Source organism: Lithobates pipiens, unplaced genomic scaffold (assembly GCF_037356315.1).
Source record: "Lithobates pipiens isolate NorthernLeopardFrog02 unplaced genomic scaffold, aLitPip1_a1.2 Scaffold_16, whole genome shotgun sequence".
Taxonomy (NCBI): Eukaryota; Metazoa; Chordata; class Amphibia; order Anura; family Ranidae; genus Lithobates; species Lithobates pipiens.
Genome location: NW_027507748.1, coordinates 650986080 through 651013724, shown reverse-complemented (window position 1 = coordinate 651013724; position 27645 = coordinate 650986080). Strand labels below are relative to the sequence as shown.

Here is a 27645-nt window from a genome sequence, read left to right as displayed (position 1 = left end):
CCTCTCCCATCCTCTGGAACTCCCTGCTCCAGTATGTCCGATCAGCCCCTACCCTGTCCACCTTTAGGAGATCCCTGAAAACTAATTTATTCAGGGAAGACTATGCCACACCCACCTAACAACTGTCCCCGAGCCACCCCCATCAAATCCTTCTCTGCAGCTATTACGTTTTGTACCACCCCCTCCCATTAGAATGTAAGCTCTACGAGCAGGGCCCTCCTGGACCTTTTGTATTGTACTGTAATTGTGTTGCCCCCCTCTATACATTGTAAAGCGCTGTGTAAACTGTTGGCACTGTATAAATTGTGTATAATAATAATAATAATAATAATAATAGATTTCACCTCCGTAACATCTCTAAAATTCGCCCCTTTTTAACAAATGAAACTACCAAGCTCCTCATTCACTCCCTTGTTATCTCTCGCCTTGACTATTGCAACTCCCTTCTCATTGGCCTGCCTCTCCATAGGCTATCCCCTCTTCAGTCTATCATGAATGCTGCTGCCAGACTTATCCACCTTACCAACCGCTCAGTATCTGCCAACCCTCTCCTCCAATCCCTACACTGGCTCCCAATCACCCAGCAAATTAAATTCAAAATACTAACCACAACATACAAAGCCATTCACAACTCTGCCCCGAGCTTCATCACCAATCGTGTCTCCAAATATCGCCCAAACCATCCCCTCCGCTCTTCTCAAGACCTCCTACTCTCAAGCTCTCTCGTCTCCTCCTCCCACACTCGTCTCCAGGACTTCTCCAGAGCCTCTCCAATCCTCTGGAACTCGCTACCTCCACTGGTCCGGCTATCCCCTACTCTTGCTACCTTCAGGCGATCCCTGAAAACTCATCTATTCAGGAAAGCCTATCACGTCTCAAACTAATCTCCTACCACTTCCATCAGCTCATTCCCGACAGTTATAACCTTTTGTACCACCTGCCCCACCCTTTTAGATTGTAAACTCTTCTGAGCAGGGCTCTCTTAATCCTCTTGTATTTTATTGTATTGTAACGGTATTGTCTCCCTTTTATATTGTAAAGCGCTGCGTAAATTGCTGGCGCTATATAAATCCTGAATAATAATGATAATAATAAACAGACTTTGGGGTTGATTTACTAAAGACAAATCCACTTTGCAATACAAGTGCCCTTGGAAGTGCAGTCACTATAGATCCCTGTAGATCTGAGGGGAAGCTCTGAAATGATGGGAAGCTCTGCTGATTTTATCATCCAATCATGTGCAAACAAAAATTCTATTTTTTTTATTTTCCTTGCCTGTCCCCCTCAGATTGACGGCGACTGCACTTCCATCATCCAAACCCATGCAAGCAAATGCTGTTTTTTTTTTTCCTTGCATGTGATTGGTTGTTGCTTGCATAGTGAAGTTTTACCTCATTTACTAAGCTCTGGAGCAACGTCACTTGCACAGTGCAACTGCACATTCAAAAGAGCAAACGCTATTTGCCTTTAGTAAATCAACCCCAAAGACCCAAAAGGGGGATTTACTAAAACCGGTGCACATAGAATCTGGTGCAGTTGTGCATAGTTACCAATCAGCTTCTAAATTCAGCTTGTTCATTTAAGCTTTGGCAATAAAACCTAGAAGCTGATTGGTTACTATGCACAGTTGCATCAAATCCTGTGTGCACCAGTTTTAGTAAATGTGCCCCAAAGTCTACGGATATTCAGACTGTGGAACAATGGTGTATTTCCTAAACAAACTCTGTCACTGGGGGGAAGGAGGGCAAACTGCTGCATATAATGTGCAGACAGCTAATGACAAATTCCAACACGACTCCAGGCCATTGGATTGTATTTTGCAACTTTCATGAAACCACAGCTACATTTGTTCACCTGCAAGTCCTCTTGGTCCAGGCGTCTAGGAAGACCAGGACCTTGAGTCCAACCTGCCATTCTCTGAATACGTTCTAGATAGTCCTGCAAAATGAAAATCAGAGGTTTTAAATGTCAAAATCTAAAAATGTATGTTGTATTGCAATCTACATTTATATAGGACAGGCATTCTTTCCGTTAGACTGTTGGGGGGGCCAGGCTGAGGCCAGTAGGAGTAAAAAGTAATAAGAGTTTAAGCTCTCTAGTCATATAGCTGAGCAGTGACGGCCCATCCATTAGGGGTGCACGAGCGCCGCCCCCCTATATATGCATCCGGCTCCCTGATCTACATGCAGGGCGCTGGACACATGGATTCCAATGGGGAAGTGTTTTTTTTAAGCACGTTATTAGAGTGAGAGGCTCTAATAGGCTTCATAAAAAGGTGGGCTCACAGCACACTGAACCTACAGCCCATTCAGTTGTCTGACACTGTAACACTGATTCTCCTCCCAGCTAATCAGGAAGCGGGTCACCCAATTGGCCAAAAGGACATCCAATTGGATTGGCCGCCAGGAGAAGGAGGGAAGAGATGCTCAGGAACCAAGACAGCAGCTGCCTGCTGCCCGCAGAGAAGCCGCCCCTGCCTGCTGCCCAAGAGATGGGGTAAGTGTGGGGTCCTGACTGACCGACTGGGGGGGATCTGCCTGTGATCCCCGTTACTCAGCCTGCCAACTTGGGGGGGGGCTTCTGTGCAGCGGGTGGATTGTTTTCCGCCCCCCCCCCCTCAAAAAAAAAAACACCAGCCGCCACTGTAGCTGAGCACGGACAGGTGGACAACTAGAACATTTGGTTGCTCTATTTTAACCCCCCTGGCATTATGATTATGTCTGATTTTTGAATGCCAAAGTAGTACATTGTTTTGCATAGAAATTTGGCATTTTATATTGTAGGCCTGTAATTATTAGAAATAACTCGCTTAAATCTGTCCAAACAAGAGTCTAGTAGACATCTCAGGTATGATAAAGTTTGAAACACGAAATCATAAATTATAATATAATAAATAACTATAAATAATTATAGAAAATAATAATTTAATAATAATAATACTTTTAAGCAATAATATAATCATATCAAAAACACTGAAATTTGTCCAAACAAGGGTGCAATATTACTAGTCACTGTAATACTAGACACTGCATATTGGTTCAGTAAACATCCCATATATGAACATTTTTGAAACATGGGACTGCACAAAGTCCGACGTCGCAATCAGGACAATGGGACTTGGTTTCCTTTCAGATTTTCTTTACACTGTCATCTCGCTCTGAGCAACAAACCACGCACATCCTTGTAGGTGCTTACTTTTTCTCAGTTTCTTCTTACTTCCTTTTCATAAAGTAAGGTAAAACTCCACAATGGGACACAGATAATAAATAAAAGACAGAAGCTTTAACCTTCCTGAACTCTTTTTGCATATGGACCTCCAGGGGAATGGATTGGATTTTGCAACTTTCATGAAACCACAGCTGCATTGTTTACCTGCAAGTCCTCTGGGTTCAGGCGTCGAGCAGGGCCAGGATATTGAGATGTTGAAGCTTTAGGAAAATAAATGCTCTTCTGAATCTTAATACTTCCTAAATAATCCTACAAAATTAAAAAGACGTTTTAAATGTCAAGCTCTCAAAATGTATGTAGCACCCTGTAGCTTAGGCAGGGAGCTCCTCACAAATGTATGTAGCGCTGACATTTCTGCCTACTGATCCTATGTTAATGTCATTATAATGTAAGCCTATGGACAATTCTATAGCTTAGTATTTGGCGCCATCTAGCGACCAAATACAGATAGTGGACTCGGATGACTTTTCTTTTCAGAGCATTGAACTAAATACAGGAAGTTACTTTATTTACTTTGATATTTGACCTACCTCCCAGAATGCCAGGGGACCTACCCATGGACACCCTCTCTTGCACTGCATGCTGGGTAGGACATAAAAGGATCCAGAGGGGCCATCTTAGCTCTCTTCTGGACGCACAGCCTGCTAGGAGGACCTGTGAGGAGGTTTCCAGAAGGAGCAGCCTACAGCCATTGTGGAGCGCAACTGAACCAGACTGTGTGAGCGATCTGACAGCGTGAGAGACACAGTGACCGGATTGGGAAAGATCCAGAGACACTCGTCTGAGCATCAGAGGACATGGTTCACCCAGTGGAGCAGATCAGTGTGACAGAGCAGGCCAGCATTGAAGCAAGCCACAGAGCACTGGACCAGAGCTACTATACAGAGCTTCAGATCCAGTTGGTGAGCGGGTTGCGGCCCACAGTTTCATTACGCACTTGTATCTAGTCAGACTCATATACAGTGTTTGCTGGGACCTCTCGTTCCTACAGAAGAAGTTCACAGAAACTGACTTTAGGCAGGCATAAGGCCCAACTTTCATTGCATTTTAAGCATTATACTATACTTAAGGAAACACTCCCTGGAACGTTTACAGAAACAGTAACAGGACCACTCCTTAATCAATCCTAATTTCTTTACTCTTTGGATTACAATCTATAAAAAACCATCATAGCTAGCAGAAGACAAGAAGATTAAAGACTGTGTACTTTTAACGAGATCTCGCAACTAGCTATTAAAGTAGGGGGAGCTCCCTTATAGTTACACTGTGTTTAATTATTCTTCAGTTTCATTGTCCTGTCATTTTATGTTACGGTGAAAGTACAATTATTGTAACCACCTGTCTGTCACAATTTACACCTGTCTGACTTTTTCTCAGTTGGTGGGATGTGGTTCCATGAAGTGATGACCAGTCAGGCATTCCGGGTTTATAACATCAGCAGCACGACGTCCAGTTCTGTTCACAGCCATTGGTGTTTGGTGGTTCACAAAGATCAGTTTGGCAACTTTACAAATAAAGTCAGAATGAATCACAGGCTTGTCACTCTTTTTTTTTGAGCAGAATGTAGGCATTCCATAAGTATTGCTCAAGAAGATGCCTGAAGATCTTTTACTACTTATTTTGCAGTTTCCTCATTGCTGGATAGAATGTTATTGCTTGGTCGGCTCTGTCAACACCTCTCATGGTGTTATTGTAGTCTACCACTACTTGTGGCTTCATGATTTCTTTCCTACCTTTTGTGTGTACCATGACAGTGGAGGTATTATGGACTGTACACATTAGACACATATCTTTCTTGTCACGCCATCGCAGTTCCATCATTTTGCCTTTCTGGCAGGCAACCATTTCTTCAGTCTTCGGCTTCTTATTGTCAAACATTGGAGGCATGTCGTGCCAGTTAGCCCTAACGATGGCTCAATCAGTGAAAGGACAGAAGATATATGCCATTCTATAGTTGCTGTATTTTGGGTTGAATTTTGTTCTGGGTTGAATTTTGTTCCTTTCCCAGTGTACAGGACTGAATTACAAATGTAGCCATTTGACAACTCGCATAGCATGAAGGATTTTACGCCAAATCGTGCCCTCTTTGATGTAATGTATTGTATCCAGTTGAGCCTTCCTTTGCAGGCCATTAGACTTTCATCTATGCTGATGTCTCTTTCTGACTCATAGCTCCGTTGGAAATTTTTTAGAATAATTTTATATACTTCCCAAATTTTCTTGAGTTTTGGTGCAGGATGAGTAGTTTCATCAAATTCTTGTTGTATTCGATGTTCAAATATTTCAATATCAGGGAAAATCTGTACTCTGACATGACTGTGCCAAAGAATGGAGTGGCAAGTAATTTCTTAGTTGTCCAATATCACTTCTGCAGGAGTTTCTCCACTACTCCCTGAAGTATTATTAGGCCCAGAAATTTCCAAAGGTCACTGGTTCCCACTTTCTACTTCTCTGAAACTTTCAATGTGTAGTAGCTAATTGCTTTTGGTACTGGTTTGTCGCCATAACAATTTTTTCAATAACCTCATCGGTCAGAAATAGTTGTAAGTATGCCAAGGGGTTGTCATCTACTTGCATACCAGGTGCTTGTGATCAGCAAGTCTGTGAGACTCACTGGATCACAGATCGGAGTAAGGGGTCGATCCCAACACCTTACCACATGATCAGCTGTCAGCTAATGACAGCTGATCATGTGATGACAACAGAGCCGGTAATCGGCTATTTTTCCTCCTTGCGCTGACAGTGCGAGGAGAATAAAAAAAGCCGATCACTGGCGGCCGTGAGAGGGACTTCAGTCCCAATCACGGCGAGCTGGCGCCAGCTCATCAGTGCCCACCTGCCCCCTGCCAGTGCCACCTAAGTATAGGCAACAGTGCCACCCATCAGTGCCACCCATTAGTGCCCATAGTGCCACCCATCAGTGCCCACAGTGCCACCCATCAGTGCCCACAGTGCCACCTATCAGTGCCCACAATCTACCTCAACAGTGCTGCACCTCAGTGCCACATATCAGTGCCCATCAGTGTCATCTACCAGTGCCTATCAGTGCCGCCCATCAGTGCCCAGCAGTGCCACCTATCAGAGGCACCTATCAGTGCCACCTATCAGTGCCCATCAGTCCCATCTATCAGTGGTACCTATCAGTGCCCATTAGTGCCACCCGTCCGTGCCACCCATCAGTGCCATCTTATCTGTGCCCACCTTTGCCCATCAGTGCCGCTTTATCTGTGCCCATCAGTACTGCCTTATCTGTGCCTATCGGTGCCACCTTTTCTGTGCCTATCAGTGCCCACCAGTGCAGCCTATCAGTGACCACCAGTGCAGCCTATCAGCGACCACCAGTGCCGCCTCATCAGCGCATTTCAATTAAGGAGAAAAATGAACTGGTTTGCAAAATATTAAACATGATTTATTTTTTTTGCATCTTTTTTTGTTTGTTTAGCAAAAAATAAAACTCCCAGCTGTAATTAAACACCACCAAAAGAAAGTTCTATTTGTGGGAAAAAATGATAAAAAAATTAATTTGGGTACAGTGTTGTATGGCCGCGCAATTGTCATTCAAAGTGCATCAGCGTGAAAGCTGAAAATTGGTCTGAGCAGGAGGGGGGGTTTAAGTGCCCAGTAAGGAAGTGGTTAAAAGCTTTTTGGATAACACATGGAAGGGTTATCATCACCCCTGAAGCATTTGTTTTGCTGTCTGTGCCCCTGTCCCGAAGATTTCACCTCACTTTCTGTCCCAATGAGAATTGGATTTTGAAAATGTTGGGTTGTTGTAGAAACAAGGATTGGTGATAAAGCATCACTGGAAACACCTTTTTCCCATATTAACTTACAGGAGAGAATTTCCCTTCCTAGGGGTAGATTTCTTCTCACTTCCTGTTGTCTCCCTCTGTTTGTAATTACAATGTATATACAAGCCTGTATATATATATATATATATACACTGCAGCTAACTGAATCAGCTGACTGGCTGAAGTATATTAGAAACAGTACAGCAGGAACAGTCTGCAGTGAGATCGAGCTAAACTGGATACAGTGGATATATACTGTATAGTAGTCTGGCTGTATATATATATATATATATATATATATATATACATATATATATATATATATATATGTGTGTGTGTGTGTGTATATGTATATGTATATATATATGAAATAAACTGCAGCTAACTGAATCGACTGACTGCCTGAAGTATATTAGAAACAGTACAGCAGGAACGGTCTGCAGTGAAATCTAGCTAAACTGGATACAGAGTATATAATAGGATTTTTATATACAGCTTACCTGTAAAATCCTTTTCTTGAGAGTACATCACGGGACACAGGAGCTTCATTACATAGTGGGTTATATAGGCACCTTCGGTGATTGGACACTGGCTAACCCCAATTAAGGAGAATTCCTCCCCTATAAAACCCCTCCCATATGGGAGGCACCTCAGTTTGTAGCAAAGCAATAAGAAATCACGTAAAACCCAAGAAGGGTGGGAGCTCTGTGTCCCGTGATGTACTCTCAAGAAAAGGATTTTACAGGTAAGTTGTATATAAAAATCCTATTTTCTTGATCATACTTCACGGGACACAGGAGCTTCATTACATAGTGGGATGTCCAAAAGCAATGCTCAGTTTGAGGGGAGGGAGACACAGATCAGAAATATAGACCGCCATGGACCAGAGGATCTAAACTGCAGCCTGCAGTACACTACGCCCAAAGGCGATATCCTCTTGCCCTCTGACATCCACCTGATAAAATCTGGTGAATGTGTGGACTGATGACTAAGTTGCAGCCTTAAAGATCTGAGCCAGGAAGGCCTGGTGATGCACTGCCAAGAAGCACTTACAGCCCTAGTTGAGTGCGCTTTCACTTGAAAAGGAGGACTCTTCCCCTTTACACTATAGGCCTGAAGAATAACTTGTCTAATCCATCTTGAGAGAGTGGATTTTGATGCTGCTTGGCCCTTCTTAGGGCCTTCTGGCAAAATAAATAAACATTCAGTTTTTCTTATCTGAGCAGTTGCCTGGAGATAGATACTGATTGCCCTTACCACATCTAGAGTGTGCAAAGACTCTTCTTCTGCAGACTGTGGATCTGGAAAAAAGGATGGTAGGATTACATCTTCATTCAAATGGAATCCTGAAACCTCCTTAGGTAGAAAGGACCTATTAGGACACATCACTACTCGGTCCTTATGAATAATTAGATAAGGTTCCTTGCTCGAGAGAGCTGCCAGCTCTGACACTCTTCTAGCCGAGGATATGGCTATCAAGAAAACTAATTTTTTAGTCAAAAGAACTAACGAAGCCTGATGCAATGGTTCAAATGTAGAAAAGAAAAGAAGTGCGCCAAACTAAGTGTAGTATATAAGGTAAATGACATTTAATCTGATAAAATCGCACAGCCAAATATCAGATTAAATGTCATTTACCTTATATACTACACTTAGTTTGGCTCACTTCTTTTATTTTCTACATTATATTTCCTAGAGAGTTGTGCTTCTCCTCTCAAGACAGTTGCTGCCACTGATGTTAGGAGTTTGAACTTTTATGGACCATACCTAAGGAACTCTGTGGACATTATCTGTGCTTTTTTGTGCATGTGTACATGTATATATGTGCATGTGTGTGTATATATATACACACAAATATATTTTATTTCCCTTGATCCCATTTTCTCCCCCCCTCTCCCCCCCCCCCCCTGTTTTTTATTATAGAGGTTTTTGGACAGTGTTTTATTTTTGTGCCATCTTATTACTATTTCTTGCAATAGTTCAAATGGTTGTCCCTGCAAATTCAGATCCCATGGGCATACCAAATGTTTGACTGGCGGCCTTAGCCGCATGGCCCCCTGAATGAAAGCCCGCACAAGGGAATGTGATGCAAGTGGCTTCTGGAAAAACACTGACAAGGCTGAAATTTGCACCTTGATAGTGCTTATGGCCAAATTTATTTCTAGGCCTGACTGGAGGAAAGTCAAGATCCTGCTAATGACATACTTTCTAGGATGCCATCCCCTGGGTTCACACCAGGAAACATATGCCTTCCAGATTTTGTAGTAAATAGGCCTGGAGGCCGGCTTTCTGGCATTGACCAGAGTAGAAAGGACTGACTCCGAAAGTCCACGGTCTCTCAGAATGTGGGTCTCAGCAGCCAAACCGTTAAATTCAGACTGTGTAAAGCAGGATGGTAAATTGGACCCTTCGAGAGCAGATCTGACCGGAGAGGAAGGATCCAAGGCCTGCCTACTGCCAACTTCATGATCTCTGCGTACCAAGGTCGTCTGGGCCAAGCCAGGGCTACCAATAGAACAGACTTTGTTTCCCTCTTTACTCTTCCCAGGAACCGTGACAGAAGCGGGTATGGTGGGAAGGCATAAATTAGATTGTACCGATCCCAGGGAATTGTCAGAGCATCTGACTCCTGAGCAAATACATCTCTTGTCCTTGACACAAACTTGTCCAGCTTCCTGTTGAATCTGGACGCAAAAAGATCTATGTCTGGAGTGCCCCATTTGTGACATATGGTCTGAAATATATCGGGGTGTAGAGCTCATTCTCCTGGGCATAACTGTTGGTGGCTTAGAAAGTCTGCTTGCCAATTTTCCACTCCTGGGATGAAGACTGCAGAAAGGCATGGAACATGCCTCTCTGCGCAAGCAAGTATGCGATTCACCTCTCTTTGTGCAACCAGACTCCTGGTGCCACCCTGGTGATTGATATAAGCCACAGCTGTGGCATTGTCAGACTGTATTCGAAACAGGGAGACCCTGTAGTCTGTAGGACCAGTTCATGAGGGCCATATAAACTGCCCAAATTTCCAGAATATTTATGGGCAGTAGTCTTTCGTTCGCAGACCATTTCCCCTGCGTGCATACTTCTTCCAACACTGCTCCCCAGCCCGTCAGGCTGGCATCTGTAGTTACAATCTTCCATGGAAGGGGAAGAAAAGTTTTGCCTTTTAGCAGATTTTTGGTCTGTAACCACCAAACGAGACTCCTGCGTGTCCCTGTTGTTAGACACATAGGAAGGTCCAAGGCCTGAGGCTTCTTGTTCCAAGCTGCAAGGATGCATCTTTGCAAAGGCCTTGAGTGAAACTGGGCGAATGGAACGGCCTCGAAGGAGGCAACCATTTTCCCTAACAGTCTCATACACAGCCGAATGGGGGAAGTCCTTCTACCCAGTATTAGGCGCACCAGAGCCCCTATAGCCATGGCCTTTGGCCTTGGTAGAAACACCCTGCTCTGAGCGGTGTCAATGACCATGCCCAGATACTCCAACCTGGTAGCAGGCTGCAGGGACGACCTTTCTAGGTTTATAATCCAACCTAGGTGTCTCAGGTGTTCTAATGTTTTGATAACACTGTGGTTCAAGAGCACTACTGTTTGCTCTATGAGTAGCAAATCGTCTAGATAAGCTATCACGGTTATACCCTGAGCTCTTAGGTTTGCCAAGAGAGGGTCTAGAATCTTTGTGAAGACTCGAGGAGCTGTAGCGAGACCGAAAGGCAAGGCCACAAATTGAAAATGGCGCTGGTCTACCGCGAACCTTAGATACTTTTGGTGTACGGGAAATATTGGCACATGAAGATATGAATCCTTGATATCTATTGATGCCATAAACTCTCCCCCTTGCAGGCAAGAGACCACAGAGTGTATTGACTGCATTCGGAAAGACAGAATGTGCAAAAACTGGTTCAAATCCTTTAGATCCAGGATAGGTCTGACATCTCCATTTGGCTTTGGAACGGTGAAGAGATTTGAGTAAAAGCCTGAACCCTGTTCTTTTGGGTCCACTTCTACTATCACCCCCTGGGATAGTAAGTGATCTAAGGCCAGAAGTAGTGGTCTTTGCTTTACTGGATCCTTGGGGATCCTTGACCTTAGGAAGCAATATGGTGGAATCTCCTGGAACTCTAGTTTGTAGCCCACAGATATTGAGGAGGTTACCCACTTGTCCCGAATCTCTTACCGCCAGGCTTCTGCAAACTGCAGGAGCCTTCCCCCCACTCGGCCGAGTGGGGGCGCCCCTTCACAAGGAAGCTTTTGGGCTCTGCTTGGCAGGCTTTCTCCCCCAAGTCTTTTTCTGCCCCTGGGCGTGACCTTGGGCCTTTCCTCTAGAGGGGGGTTGGGAAGGCCGTCGCCACTGCTTTGAGCTTGATACTCTGGGAGAAAGAGAACTCCTAAATGATGGACGTTTGTTCTTTTTGATTGGTGGGAGAGTAGATTTACCCCCTGTAATCTTTTGGTTGAATTTATCCAATTCCTCCCCAAATAAGAGTTCCCCTTTAAACGGGAACCCAGTGAAATATTTTTTACATGACAGCTCAGCTGCCCAATTTTTTAGCCATAGGGCCCTTCGCATATGTACCAACAGGAGAGACAAACGAGATGCTTGTTGGACAGAATCCAAAATCGCATCAATCATAAAACAAAAAAAACAAAAAAAATAAACATTAATAATAAAAAAGAATTTGAGGAATTTCTGCATAATTCTCCATTTCCTCACTGGAAAGAAGGCCAAGCATCTGCTTAACCTGTTCCTTGAGGAACTGACACAACCCCACAGTTGCGACTGTAGGTTGTACTACAGTGCCAGCCAGGGAAAAGGAGGCTTTCAGTAACGTTTCCAGCTTTGTATCAGTTGGATCCTTAAATACCTGAGCATTATCCAACGGACAGGTCAGGTTTCTATTCACACAAGAAACAGCCGCATCAACAGATGGGACCCCCCACTTCTTGGTGAAACTTTCCTCCAGAGGATAAAGCATAGAAAACCTTTTAGGAGGAGCAAACAGTTTATCGGGATGTCCCCAATCCTCATACAACAATTTATCCATTAAGGGATGAATTGGAAAGGAAAAGGCAGTCTGTGGGATTCTCCTGACCCCCAGGGAAGAAACAGAGGATGTAGCGGACTCAGCAGCGGGCATTCTGAAAGTGGCACGCACCAATTCAGTGTAATATTGAACCTGCTTTTTAAGTGCCTGGGAGGAGGGGACTCTCTCCTCTTCCTCTGATTCATCCGACTGCTCTTGATCCCTATCCCATGATAGGGATCCGTCCTCATTGTCAGAGGTGTCATCTGAAAGAGGAATCTCAGCAGAGGGAGGGGATCTACCCCTTTTTCTGCTATTTTTCAGGGAAGCTGAAATAAAATTCATAATTCTCCCTTCAAAACCCTTCAATGTAGCCTTAAGGGATTCTTCAGTGACATACGCTGGGGCTGAAACATTAGGAGAGGCTGCAAAACCTGACAGGGGCGCTGACTCATCCTGTGAGGCTGGCTCCAGTCTTGCAGGGGGGATGGTAATCTACAGGCATCTTTAGGACCCCTAGACCTAGGCGGTGATTTACCAGTGCCCTTGTTACCTCCCCCTGAGACACTTTTACGAGGAGACATAGTCCTAAGCTACAAAGCAGAGGTACTAGTATAAATCACTGTTGTGCTACAAGTCTCATTTAAAACTGCTTGCGGTTTTAATGTAATGTCTGGTTTCGGCAATACGGATGAAAATCATTGAGAAAAATGGCATGGGTAGCCCCCCCCCCTGCCCATTACTAGCCTCTTTTGGTCTTGTAAGGATATTAAGGGGAACCCCGTACCCAAATTAAAAAAAGGAAAGGCGTGGCCCTATATACTCAGAACAGCAGTTTACAGGTGGTGCAAACAAGACAGGGACTGTGTAGGTTTGTTGTGTTAAGTACAATCTGTTTGTAATTTTGAACTGGTACATTTTTAAAGTGTAGCTACAGTCAAAAAATCTATTTTTAAGCTTTTTGGAAAACATAGGGAAGGGTTATCAGCCCTGTACAATTTTTTTGGCTGTCCGTCTTTTTTCATCTCACTTCCTGTTGTCTCCTTCTATTTGCAAGTAGGAGACGTTTGTAAGTTGGATGTTTGAAAGTAGGGGCCTGCCCTATATGCTCTGCAGAAATGTGGGCCTGGGGTGTTGGTGTTGCCACAACACTGTAAGCCCTCAAAGTGACTATAGGTGGGCGCTGGTGCGCCCTGCTGTGAACAATTATATCAAGAATTGTAATTACATGCCATTGTTGAACAGTGGTAGAAAAACTGGGCCTTTGGTGGTTGTGGTGGTGGTGCTGGTGCCACAACACTATAAGTGCTCACAGTTACTCTTGGTGGGTGGAGGAACGGGCCCTGCTGTGAAATATTATATCAAGAATTGTAATTACATGCCTCTGTTAAACAGGGGCTGAAAAATTGGGCCTTAGGCACTGGTGCTGGTGCCACAACACTGCAACCTCTCTATGAAGGTCAGTCGATCAACCGAGTCGATGGACAGGCACACCCTGTGATCGGTTACAAAGCCTCCAGTAGCACTGAAGGTGCGTTCCGAAAGAACGCTGGATGCAGGACAGGCCAGTAGCTCAGTTGCATACTGTGCAAGCTCTGGTCAGTGATCTATCCTCAAGACCCAGTAAGCCAGAGGATTTTAGGTGGGAAAGGTGTCCAAGTCTGACCTTGCCTCTAGGTACTCGTACACCATGTAAATCAGACACGGGCGATGGTTGCTGGAACCTATAATACCTTGGGGCTGCGAACTAAAAAATTGTCTGAACGCATCGGTCAGACGGCCACCTTCTCTAGCGCTCCTTCTTTGACTGACCGAAGCCTCAGCAACACATTGTCCAGGAGCAGGAGTTTGTAACCTCCCAGTCTCTGGGAATATGTTGCACAGACCTTTCTGTAATGCCTCCCGGAGATGTCTCATCCTCTGCTCCCTCTGCGATGGCAAGATAAGGTCTAAAACCTTACCCTTGTACCGTGGATCAAGGAGAGTGGCCAGCCAGTAATGGTCCCTCTCCTTGATCCGAAGAATACAAGCATTCTTCCGCAGGCTTTGCAGGTCAGGGAGGCCATGCAGCGTAGGTTAGCTGAGGCATTCGGTCCAGAGTCCTCTGGGTCACTAAGGACAACATGATCCGCAGCCACCTCCTCCCAGCCACGTACAAGTCCACAGGTTTCTGGGAACTGTAAATCATCCCTAAAAGACTGCTGTTGCTGATGCTGAGTGCCAGGCTCCACCTCCATGCTCACATAATCCTCCTCCTCCTCCTCTTCCTGTGTGATGGGTGGGACAGCAGGAACACTGTCTGGATAAAGGGGGCCTTGAGAGGCAAGGAAGTCCTCCTCTTCCTGCCTCTGTTCTGCCTCAAGTGCCCTGTCCATTATTCCATGCAGCGTATGCTCCAACAGTTGGACAAGAGGTACAGTATCACTGATGCATGCACTGTCACTGCTCACCATCCTCATGGCCTCCTCAAATGGTGACAGGACAGTGCATGCATCCCTGATCATGCCCAACTGGCGTGGTGAAAAAAAAACTAGCTCCCCTGACCCTGTCCTGGTGCCATAGTCACACAGGTACTCATTGATGGCCCTCTGCTGCATGTGTAGCCGATGCAGTATGGCCAACGTTGAGTTCCACCTGGTGGGCATGTCCTTTTGGAGCTCAGCCAGCTGAGCACTGGCATTATATGATCGGCAGAAATGCACACAGACTTTCCTGGCCTACGTCAGGACATCCTGTAAGCCCGGGTACGCTGCACCACCAGGTTAAGAGCGTGAACCACACAGGGCACATGGGTCAGTTGTCCCTGTTGGAGGGCAGAGAGGAGGTTGGTGCCATTGTCGAAAAACCCCCATTCCTGGCTTAAGCTGGTGTGGCGTCAACCACCTCTTGGCCTGCCCCTGCAGAGCTGACAAAATATCTGCCCCAGTCTGGCTCCTGACCCCCAAACTAACCAGCGCAAGCACAGCATGGCATATTTTTGCCTGCGTACCTGCGTAGCCCCTTGAACACCTATGGAGCACCGCTGGTTCTGAGGACAAAGCACTAGAAGAGGCCATGGAGGAAGAAGAATAGGAGGGGGTGGAGGAGAGAGGTGTGTCAAAACCAGTAGTAGCATTTTGGAGGCGTGGTGGCCAAACAACCTCCAACACTACTGCACCTTGTCCTGCATCCTTCCCAGCTGCCAAGAGAGTGACCCAATAGGCCGTGGAAGATAGGTAACGTACCTGTCCATGCCTGCTGGACCATGAGTCAGCGGTAATATGCACTTACCGCTGACCGCCCTGTTCAGCGAGGCATGGACATTGCCTCCCACATGCTGGTAGAGAGTCGGAATCACCTTCCGTGAGAAAAAGTGGCGTTTGGGAACCTGCCACTGAGGAACCACACATTGCACAGACTCGGAAGGGGGCCGAGTCTACCAACTGAAAAGGCAGAAGTTGAAGTGCTAGCAATTTAGCCAAGCTAGCATTCAACCGCTGGGCATGTGGATGGCTGGGAGTGAACTTATTTTGACGGTCCAGCAGCTGGGCCAGGGAAACACCTAATTCTACACCTTCTTTCCTCTCAGTGCAGGTTTCAGAGAGCACTGAAGGTCTAGTGGGGTTGGACATCCCAGCTGATGAGGAGCAAGGAGAGGTCCGCTTTGTTCTTTGGTGTGGGTTTTTAAGGTACGCTTGACAACGAGATGCATGGCAGGTCAACATATGTCTGGTCAAGCATGTGGTGCCCAAGCGGCTGATGTTTTGGCCACGCGAGATACGCTTGAGACATATATTGTAAATAGCAGCAGTGCGATCTGATGCACTCGTCTCAAAAAAGGCCCACACCAAAGAACTTTTCGAATAACGCACAGAGGCAGTGCCCTGCACAAGCGGAGCTCTGTGGTGTGATTCAGTTGGTGTGTGCTGCCCATAAGCTGGCCCCGGAGGGCATTCTACCTCGTTAGAGATGTGCCTCCTCCTCCTCTCTCCTATCAGGCACCCATGTGGAGTCAGTGACCTCATCATCCCCTCCCTCTTCATCACTGGAGCAAACCTGGCAGTATGCTGCAGCTGATAGAACACGACTGCCAAATTGCTGTCCTTGTTGAGCATCCCCTCTCTCTGCTCTCACGCTACTGCCTTCCTCTAGCTAAGTATCATCATCAGAGCCTTCAAAACACTGGCCATCCTCCTGGAGCATGTACCCAACACTGTGGTCAAACAGTTCGGGGGAGTCCTCAGGAGGACATGGTGGGTCTAGGGAAGGAGTGACTGATGACATTGAGACGAGGGAAGAGGACGCATTGGCAACTGCTTTGCTAGTACCCTGAGCCTGGGTGAGAGAGGATGAGGAGCATCAGGAGGGCTTGGTCATCCACTCTACCAAGTCTTCGGCATGATGCGGCTCAACAAGTCCAGCTGCCGAAAATAAGGACAAGCGTGTCCCATGGCCACGTGCTGATGGCGATGCACCGCGTCCATGACCAGCACTGTTGTCTCTAGACACAGAGCCTTCTTGCCCTCTTATTGGCTCATGACTGTCTGCCTCTCCTTGTTGGCCTTCTAGACATAGTAATGGCCTGCAGGGAGATGGGAAAACCAGAAATTGGGTAGCTTTAGGTGCACACTGAGCAGATGACACAGTACACCGACTGTAATTACTGCAGCTGCCTGCCTGTGTTAGAGAAACAGAACAACACCAGCAATAAAGGTTAGCATCAGGTGTATACTGTGCAGGAGGCACACAACACCCACTTTAAATGCTGCAGATGCCAGTATTACAGAACACCAGTAATAAAGGGTAGCTTCAGGTGTATACTGTGCAGGAGGCACACAACTCCCACTCTAACTTCTGCAGATGCCTGTATTACAGAAACAGAACACCAGTAATAAAGGGTAGCTTCAGGTGTATACTGTGCTGGAGGCACACAACACCCACTTTAACTGCTGCAGATGCCTGTATTACAGAAACAGAACACCAATAAGAAAGGGTAGCTTCAGGTGTATACTGTGCTGGAGGCACACAACACCCACTTTAACTGCTGCAGATGACTGTATTACAGAAACAGAACACCAGCAATAAAGGGTAGCTTCAGGTGTATACTGTCCTGGAGGCACACAACACCCACTGTAACAGCACTAGGTTCCCAAGCAGTAAAGACATTGTCCCCCTGCATGTCCCTGCTCTTTCCCTCACCACCTACACAAGTCCGCTGTGCTGGCAGCTTTATATAGTGTGGGGCGTGTGCTAAAACCCCCTGAGCTATAATTGGCCACAGGCATCCTGTCAATCCTGCCAATCATGAACCAGCAATGCACTGCGATGTGGCAGTGAATTGTGGGCCATGAGTGCCACACGAATAAGGCACGAACGGTCCACAGATTTCTGGCTCCGCTGAACGGACGAACAGCCAGTGTTTGAGTCGAACATGCGTTCGACTCGAACGCCGAGCTCATCCCTAATGACCACTGTCAACTGGACTAAAACTGAGGCAAATATTAAATCTTTGATTTGTCATCGCAATAGAAATAGAGCGAAAATGTTTCAATGTGGAGACTTTTTTTCTAGTGACTTTATTCTCAGAGAACTTTCTTCTTACTTGCTTTTATGTCTACGGGATATAAAGTAAGGTAAATCTCCCCAATGGGGGCTATTTGCGAAAGGCAAATTAATTTTGCACTACAAGTGCAAAGTGCACTTGAAATTGCACTGAAAGTGCACTTGGAAGTGCAGTCGCTGTTGATTCAAGGGGGACATGTAAGGAGAAAAAACAGCATTTTAGCTTGCACATGACTGGATGATAAAATCAGCAGAGCTTCCCCTCATTTCCGATCTACCCCTCAGATTTACAGCGACTGTACTTTCAAGTGCACTTGCAGTGCAATTTCAAGTGCACTTTGCACTTGTAGTTTGCACTTGTAGTGCAAATTGGATTTGCCTTTCGTAAATAACCCCCAGTGGGACACAGATGATAAATAAAAGACAGAAGCTTTAACCTTCCTGAACTTTTTCCATATGGACCTACGGGTGAATGGATTGGATTTTGTAACTTTCATGAAACCACAGCTGCATTGTTTACCTGCAAGTCCTTTGGGTCCAGGCGTCGAGCAGGGCCAGGATATTGATTTTCATTACTTTTATTTCGAGAAATGCTTTTCTGACTCTTAATACTTCCGAAATATTCCTACAAAATGAAAAAGAATTTTTAAATGTCAAGATCTCAAAATGTATGTAGCACCCTGTAGCTTAGGCAGGGAGCTCCTCACATATTTATTTGCCAGGAGTAGTTATCCTGGTTGATTTATAGAGATCCATTGATTTCTCCCTAAGTTTGGCCTTATGGCACATTTCTCTTCTACCACTAGGTGGCCGGGTACTTGGTGGTACAGGATATGAGAAGGGCAACCCAACGTCAGGTTATGGTTATATGGGGTATCTCATCCAATGGGCAGGGGCTTTAGTGAATCCCGTGGCCTGCTGGGAGCACCTATATATTTGGGTTGAGTCAGGTGATCTATGTTCTGTGCCACCTGGACGCTGTCTGGATGGACATGTGTCGTACATCCCAGGCTGCTAGGCTGGAGATTGGACCTACTCCTGGGGGCATCTGGCTACCAGACTGTGTGAGCACCTATCCAGAAGTAAGAGGGTAGCACAGGGTTGGGATTGCGGCTTGCAGTGCAACCAAAAGTGACAGTTCTGCCGGCCAGAGAACCTGTCATGGTCAGAGGTAGAAGGGGAACTGTCGCCACTAAGGTACCAGCCACCTTTACTAGGGACCACAGTAAGTAACTAAAGCAAGTACCGGAGCAGTATTCTCACCGAACGGGCACAGTGAAGAATGGGGAAACGTGAGGCGGTGATCAGGGACCCAACCAGCCAAGGTGACGCTTGCAGAGCAGCCTTGTGTGTCAAGCCAGGGAACGAGTCGGTCAGCAGGGATGAAGTTTGAGAAGTTTCTGGAGTGCCAAGCTAGGGACCCAGTAGGAAAGCGTGGGTGACGCTTGAGGGAGATAACACTGCAAAGATTGGAGTCACACAAGAGATTCAGAGTCAGTGAATCAGTGTGGTCTAGTGAGAGACCGGGAGCTCATTGTTGAAGAGCTACAAGAAGCCATTGTAGTGAATCTGAAGGAACTGTTACATTTGAGTTAGGAACTGTTAAAGACTGTTGCCATAGGAGACAGCATTCCGCCATTTGCAGATGTGGCGCCTTGCTGGGGCCTTTCCCTGCTCGGCTGTCCTCCTATTGAAGTCTCGGAGTCTGCCAAAAAAATCCTCAACTACTTAAAGGGGTTGTAAACCCTTACAAACCACTTTGATCTACAGGTAAGCCTAGATTAAGGCTTACCTGTAGGTCCAAGAAATATCTCCTAAATCTACACGATTTAGGAGATATTTACTAAAAGACGGTCACCGCTGTCTACGGTGCATGCGCCGTAGACAGCGGCGCGCAGGCGCACTATCGCCATTATCGGCATGCCGCGGCTAACGGCAATATGCTGTTAGTGGCGGCTCCCGTGCACATGCGCGGGAGTGACGTCATCACTGCTCCGGTGCTGTGAGTGGCCGGAGCAGCGATACCCGGAAGAAGATGGATGCTCCGGACTACAGGGGACAGCGGTGACATCGCTGGCTCCTGTGTCAGGTAAGTGACACATAATGGGCTACTATGCAATGCATAGTAGCCCATTATGCTTTACCATGGCAGGGAGACAAAGAGGAAGTAAACCCATCAGGGTTTACTTCCTCTTTAAGAGTGTCCTGGCCCTAAAATACAAAAAGGACTGTTAAGAGAAATAAAACCTCTTTTACATCCAAGAAGTGTCTGGTGCCCAATGACTTTCACCATCTTTGCATCCACTATTCCTCACAACACACTATATATTAAAGGATGTCAGCTGTCTTTGGCTTTAGAGGTCCTCATTAGACTGGAAGAAGCTAAAGACTTTGCTACATGTATGTTGTATAGCTACCCTTATTTATATAAGACAGGTGTGCCGTCATTTAGACTGTTGGAGGGCCAGACCATGACCAGTAGGATTAAAAAAAAGGAGTTATGCAGCGTACACATGTCGGACATTCTGACAGAAAAAGTCAGATGGGAGCTTTTCATCGGATATTCCGACCGTGTGTATACCCCATCGGACTTTTTACGTTGAAAATAACATGTTCTATATTTTTCTGACTGAACAAATTCCTATCGGGAAAACCACTCGTCTGTATGCTGTTCCAATGTTACAAAAATTACGCATGGTCTGAAGCAAGTACGAAACCTCGTATGTGTTGTCCCATCGTACGTGTTGTATGTCACTGCGTTCTTGAGGGTCGGAATTTGGTGTGACCGTGTGTTTGCAAGACAGCTTGCAAACCAGAGTTTATTTCAACAACAAAACCGGTCGTGTGTGTTGTGGAAAAATTTGATTGTATAACATTTTATTCTAGGATTTGTGTTTTATAGTTTGTCATCTGTCTCCCTGTGTCTGGTTTGATCGAGGAGCACTCTAGCAGATCGTACTTGGGTCAAATCGAGACCAGTGGTAAAAAGTCAGTATGAAAACCTTCTCAACGGATTTGAGACGTGTTCTCTGTGTCTGTGGATGTTTGTAGGTACCAAGCACAATGCGCTGGGCTTCTTGCCTTCAAATGAATATGGGCATTAGAGAAGCGAAGTCTACATAACGAGATAGACATATTATTTTATCTCTGTGTGGCTACGTTATCCTTTTTGGATACATATCTGCTTTAATAAGAGGACATTGGTATCTGCCTTGTTAATATACTAGTACTGTATGTTAACAACACCAGTAGCAATGTCCCCGCAGATTGTCTCAAGCTTTTAAGAATCATAATGAGCTCACCCCATACTGTTTACTTTGAAAGCACTATGGTCTGTGCGCCATACTGACTAAAAGGGGGCGTGTGCAATACCTCTTGTGAATGCCCTCCCCTTTAATGTATGTAATTTCCTGTGATGTCATTTTCTGTACTAAGGGAGTGCCTGTCTGTTGGGGGCAGGACTTCCTGTTTGTCATTCTTTGGGAGATAATAAAAAGTCAATGTTGAGCCCCCGGGGGGGGGGGGGGGCATAAGCATGGAACTGAGAACGTAGAAGGATGGTTGAGTCTGTTCATTGGGATGAATGTGTTGGAAGGTAAGCCTAAAGCATTATATCATTAAGACGGAAATGGGTGCTTATTGGAAGCACAGCAGTAGATGGGGCTGTATGGATAGCATACAGCGGAATTTCTACGACATGTGTAAGTGGCATAAGACTTTAAGCTCTTGTAGCTCTTTTTCGAGGGATGGGGACAAACAGGATATTGCGCTAAACGTGTAGGTAAATAAGAGAACTGGAACCTTCGCTAACCTGAAGAGTGGGCTTGATAATAAAGTTGGTAGTGCCTCCAACCAGGAAAAGGTCTCGAGGGAACAGAGGGGATTCTCCATCTGAAAAATCCATCAGTAATCTAAACAATGTAATTGACTCAAGGAGGAGGACTTACTAAAGGCAAATAAAGTGTGCACTTTGCAAATGTAGTTGCTCCAGAGCTTAGTAAATGAGCTAAAGCTTCACTTTACAAAACATAACCAGTCACATGCAAGCATTTTTGCTTGCACATAATTGGATGCTGGAAGTCAACTGAGCTTTGTCTCATTTACTCTTATTCTAGATCAGCCCTTTTCAACCAAGGTGCCGTCTGAGGTTGTCAGGGGTTCCGCAACATCCTGGTTGGGAGTGGCAAACAAAGATAAGCCTGCTTCTCTTATGAACTTTAAATGAGCAAAGCAAGAGCTCAGTAAGCACAGTGAATAGCAGAGGTGAGGTGTCTGCCCAAGTACGAGTCCTGAGCTCTCCGCCCCCCCCCACCCCCTTTTTTCCTACAGGGCAATACTGTAAAGTGCAGTGCCCAACAGTGCTGGTAAAGGTACAGCACTGTACCTTTTTTTTAAACGGCTATATATGTGTGTGTGTGTGTGTGTATTGTATGTACTGTATGTATGTTTGTGTGTATGTATGTTTGTATATTACTTTTAATCGTGCCCCCAAATCCCATGCAATCAGAACTGTTGTCACTCTGAGAGGTGATCCATGTTCGGATTGCTTTTCAGAGAAATTTTACAGGCGGTGAGGAGGTGATATGTCACCTCCTCACTGCCTGTTTTAAACCCCCTAAATGCAGAACTACCATGCCGCCATGGGGGCCCTATTCACCTGGAGGTATACTTCCTATCGTTCTCACAGCATGTATATAACCCTGACTGCTCCCTCCGCAGCTAAAGGAGAAGCAGTTGGGGGTGGTAAAAACTAGGCTAAAGGGTGTGATTTTCCCGTTCCCCCAGCTACATGTGTGAAAGAGCCCTTGATTCACATATGTGCGGCTGTGTGCTGCATGTAATGCAGCAAAATTTATTTTAATGGGCTGCACTACTGAAAGAAACACAGAGAAGTCCCCGACCCTTTTATTAATATTATGTTGCACCGATTTGGCACGAGCTAAAACCTGATGCGTTTGCACCATTAAGAATTAACAGGACCCCTGCGTGTTTGCTAAAGATCAGCACATTTGTCTACATGTCAGGAATGTGTGTGATTGTATGCGTTTTCTGGACACACAGTAATATGACCCAAACCTTAGACTGGGGTGGCTCAAGACTTTTTTTTTTTAAGGACGCCCTGACTAGAAAAAGTACAACTACACTTGCAAAGTGCACACTCTATTTGCCTTTAATAAATAAACTCCATGGAGTCTTCCCAGTTCTTGTATTGCACTACTGAACAAATAGTCTCTGTGCTATGGAGATTAGGGTGATGGGCAAGAATCAGGAGCTTGAAGTGTATAGATAGCCACAATTTGTATTTTTACTTTGGATGGAGTAGGGAAGACCTGCCAGGTTATTTTTATTTTGTTGTGTTTGTACCTTTGGATTCAATTTCTTTCACATCCTGAAATCTCTCAGAGTGAGAGCCCCCAGAACAGGTGTCCCCATTGGAAGATTTCCCCTTACCACTTTTTCTGGGAAAAATGTGAAATGTGGGTTTTCGTGACAATGGTCAACGTTACAAATAGAGTGACAGAATTTCCCCAATAAGAAAAGAGACAGTAATAAAAACTTTACAGCAGGTCTAACCCTTCCCTACTGCTATCCAAAACAAACAAAAACATTTGCCTAGAGATACACTTTAACAATAGACAGCTAGGCAGGGCTGACACCAAGTCATACAGGGTAATTTCACAAGAGAATCAAGGCACTGACTGTATTTTTGACACAAACAGTTTTTTTTTGTACTTCCAGGGTCTTAAAAAGTAACAAAAAAACAAAACAAGACAAAAAAAAACCTTGGAGAAATGTGCAGAAATGTACTGCATTTCTTTTTGTTGTTTTTTTTTTTTGCTCTGACACACTCTTTAACCATGGTAGCATTTCTTTTAATAACCTAAAGTTGGGTTTAACCGCTTGCTGACCAGCCGCCGTCATTATACTGTGGTGGCAGGTTGGCACGGCTGAATCGCTGTAGGTGAACGTCCGCTGCTTCAGGGGGTGTGTGCGTGCCCCTGGAGGCTCCGGCAACCCGCAATCGCTCCACAGAGAGCCAGAACGGGGATCTGTCGATGTAAAAAGACAGATCCCTGTTCTGTCAGGAAAGTAGAGAGAGATCTGCTGTTCCTAGTGATCAAACCAAATATTTTTTACTTTCTGCTATAAAATATACCCAATAATAAAATTTAAAAGTCAAATTAATTCATCAATTTAGGCCAATGTGTATTCTGCTACTTATTTTTGGTAAAAAAAATCCCAATATAGCCTATATTGATTGGTTTACACATAAGTTATAGCGTCTACAAACTATGGGATAGATTTATGTAATTTTTTTTTACTAGTAATGGTGGTGATCAGCAATTTTTAACGGGACTTTGACATTGCCGTTGACAGATCGGACACTAAGGGACCATTTTGGGGGACCAGTAACACTAATATAGTGAACAGTGCTAAAAAAAATGCACTAATGACACTGACAGGAAAGGGGTTAACATCAGGGGCGATCAAAGGTTTAAGTGTGATCCTAGGGGGTGCTTTCTAACTGTGAGGGGTATGGCCTAACTGGAGGAAGACAGAGATCCATGTCTTTGGAGAAACACAAGATCTCCATCTTCCTCTCTGACAGAACGGTGGTCTACCTCCACCGACATGCAGCAGTGATGGTGCACATTGGACAGCGATGTGCACCCTTCAGTCTCCCTCACAGCAAAGAGAAGCTGTGGCTTGTACAGCCTGAAAAATGCAGCTCTTTCCCCCGCTCCTGGCAATCTCTTTCTGGGAAATGCATTTATAATGCTCTTGATTACCGTAGAGTCTCTCTTCTGGACTACAGTTCCCACAGTGCTGCCTGACTCAGTCTATTGAACTCTTCCTGCTCAGCAGCTCCCTCCACTTGCTGGTATGGCTGCTAACCAATTCAGCACCACAGAGCAGCAACTACAGAGCAGCTGCAGCCTGTTTCTCTCATGCTCCATTTTTAACCAAGCTTCTGGTTACACATGTATGTATACCTCTAGATCCCAGAATTTTACACCAGCAGCAGTTGCCCCCCTTTTTTCCCCAGTCACAGAGTCTTCTTAAAGGGTATTTAAATCCAAAGGTTTTTTTTTTTTTTTTTTAAAGTCTGTGTATCCAACGGGAGATTTACCCTGTCTATATGTTCTGGTGACCAATGTGGGACTAAAACTAAAGCAAAACCTAAAATTTTGAGTTGTCACCACAACAGAAATAAATGAAAATTGTTACAATGGAGACAATTCTTTTCCAGTCACCATATTCTTACAGAAGTTTCTTCTTACTTCCTTTTGTGTCTACGGGACATTAAAGGGGTTGTAAAGGTTCGTTTTTTATTTTCTAAATAGGTTCCTTTAAGCTAGTGCATTGTTGGTTCACTTACCTTTTCCTTCGATTTCCCTTCTAAATGTTTTTTTACTTTATTTTCTTTGTCTGAATTTCTCACTTCCTGTTCCCCCTCAGTAAGCTGTTCAGTAAGCTGTTCTGGCTGACTAAACACCGCTCGGATGATGGTGTGAAGTTTACTGAGGAGAAACAGGAAGTGAGAAATTCAGACAAAGAAAAAAAAACATTTAGAAGGGAAATTGAAGGAGAAGGTAAGTGAACCAACAATGCACTAGCTTAAAGGAACCTATTTAGAAAATAAAAAACAAAGATTTACAACCCCTTTAAGTAAGGTAAATCTCCCCAATGGGACACAGATGATTAACCAGTTCCCAACCGCCCATAGCCAAATGACGGCTACAGGGCGGTTGGATAATTCTGGGCGTACAGTGACGACCTCCCAGAATCCAGCTCTCGCGCCCCCCCTTGGGGCACGCACCCGAGAATGTCCGGGTCCTATGGACCCGGCACATCAGGAATCATGGTAAATGGGCACTTATCGCAGCCGTTTACCACGTGATCGCTCCGTCAAATGACGGAGCGATCACTTGTAAACAAACCGGCGTCATGTCATGACGCTGGTTCCTCCCTCCCCTCTCTGTACCGATCGGTAGAGAGAGGGGAGAGATTGGATGGCAGCAGCACTATGGGCTGGATCTGTAGTACCCATAGTGCTGCTCTGTGACAATTGCAGTCACATCCATGGATCCATCCATCCATGCTCAGCCATCCCTGCATACTCTGCAATACTCTGCCATACCCTGCTATACCCTGCCAATACTCTGCAATACTCTGCCATACCCTTCCAATACTCTGCAATACTCTGCCATACCCTGCCAATACTCTGCAATATCCTGCCAATACTGTACAATACCCTGCCATACCCTGCCAATACTCTGCCATACCCCGACAATACTCTACAATACCCAGCAATACCAAGCAATACCCCTTAATACCCCTTAATACTCTGCCATACCCTGCCAATACTCTTCCATACCCTGCCAATACTCTGCAATACTCAGCATTACCCAGCCGTACTCTGCAATACTTTGCCGTACCCTGCAATACCCAGCTGTACTCTGCAATACTCTGCCATACCCTGCAATATCCAGCCATACTCTGCAATAGTCTGCTGTACCCTGCAATACCCAGCCATACTCTGCAATACTCTGCCGTGCCCTGCAATACCCAGCCATACTCTGCAATACCCAGCCATACTCTGCAATACTCTGCAATACCCTGCCATACTCTGCAATACCTTGCAATACCCAGCCATACTCTGCAATAACTTGCAATACCCAGCCATACTCTGCAATGGCCTGTCATAGTCTGCAATAGCCTGCCATACTCTGCAATACTCTGCAATACCCTGTCATACCCTGCAATACCCAGACATACCCTGCAATACCCAGACATACCCTGCAATACTCGGTGATACCCAGCCTTACTCTGCAATACACAGCCATACTCTGCAATACTCGGTGATACCCAGCCATATTCTGCCATACCCAGCCATAATCTGCCATAGCCAGCCATACTCTGCCATACCAAGCCATACTCTGTCATACCAAGCCATACTCTACAATACTCTGTGATATCCAGCCATACTTGGCGATACCCAGCCATACTCAGCCATACCCAGCCATGCTCAGCTGTACTCAGCCTCTGTATGTGGCCAGGCTGTGAAAGTCTCACACATGTGGTATCGCCATACTCAGGAGGAGTAGGAGAATCTATTGTGGGGTGTCATTTTTGGTATGTATATGCTATGTGTTAGAAATATTGTATAAATGGACAACTTTGTGTTAAAATTATTTTTTTTTTTAACCACTTCCATATGACATCCTTGACTTTGTGCGGGGATATCTGAATGATGCCTGCAGCTACAGGCATCATTCAGATATCAGCCTTTTCAACCATCAATTCCCTACACCATAAGAATGATCATTGCGGCTGTTCCACTGCTTGATCATTCTTACGGGAGGCGAGATGGGGGCGTCCCCCCCTCCCGCCACTCTCCAGTGCTTCTACCGACTCGCCAATACGATCAAAGCCAGGATAGTTTTTGTTTTTTTAATTTCAGGCTTCCCAACTTACAGGTGAGATGTGGGGTCTTATTGACCCTATATCTCACTGTAAAGAGGACCTGTCATGCCATATTCTTATTACAAGGAATGTTTACATTCCTTGTAATAGGAATAAAAGTGATCAAAAAAAAATTTGGGGGGAAAAAGTGTCAAACTAAAATAAATAAAGTAAAATGAACAATAAAAAAAAAAAAAAATTAAATTGCCCCTGTGCCCATGTGCTTGCATGCAGAAGCGGACGCATACGTAAGTCCCGCCCTCATATAAAAATGGTGTTCAAACCGCACATGTGAGGTATCGCATTTTAAAGTATCACCTATGGGTATTTTTAAGTAGCGAAGTTTGGCGCCATTCCACGAGTGTGTGCAATTTTGAAGGGTGACATGTTAGGTATCTGTTTACTCGGCGTAACTTCATCTTTCATATTATGCAAAAACATTGGGCTAACTTTACTGTTTTGTTTTTTTTAAAAGCACAAAACATTTATTCCCAAAAAAGCATTCAAAAAATTGCTGCGCAAAAACCGTGCAAGATAAAACGTTGCAACGGCCGCCATTGTATTCTCTAGGATCTTTGCTAAAAAACATATATA

General features: G+C 45.2%; 1 protein-coding gene across 11 annotated transcripts in view; it reads right to left on the bottom strand.

Moving 5' to 3' along the window:
* LOC143984065 (uncharacterized) overlaps positions 1 to 27645 on the bottom strand; it is a 96069-nt gene that overhangs the window by 58653 nt on the left and 9771 nt on the right. For 5 of the 11 annotated variants that reach the window (XM_077484366.1, XM_077484369.1, XM_077484365.1 and 2 more), the window contains exons 3-5: positions 18104 to 18208; positions 3373 to 3477; positions 1855 to 1938 (exon numbers count right to left, since the gene is read on the bottom strand). In XM_077484366.1, coding sequence (XP_077340492.1) covers positions 1855 to 1938; positions 3373 to 3477; positions 18104 to 18208 — 294 coding nt within the window. The remainder of the gene's footprint in view (positions 1 to 1854; positions 1939 to 3372; positions 3478 to 18103; positions 18209 to 27645) is intronic. The other 6 variants (XM_077484363.1, XM_077484364.1, XM_077484367.1 and 3 more) reach the window with 6 other exon arrangements.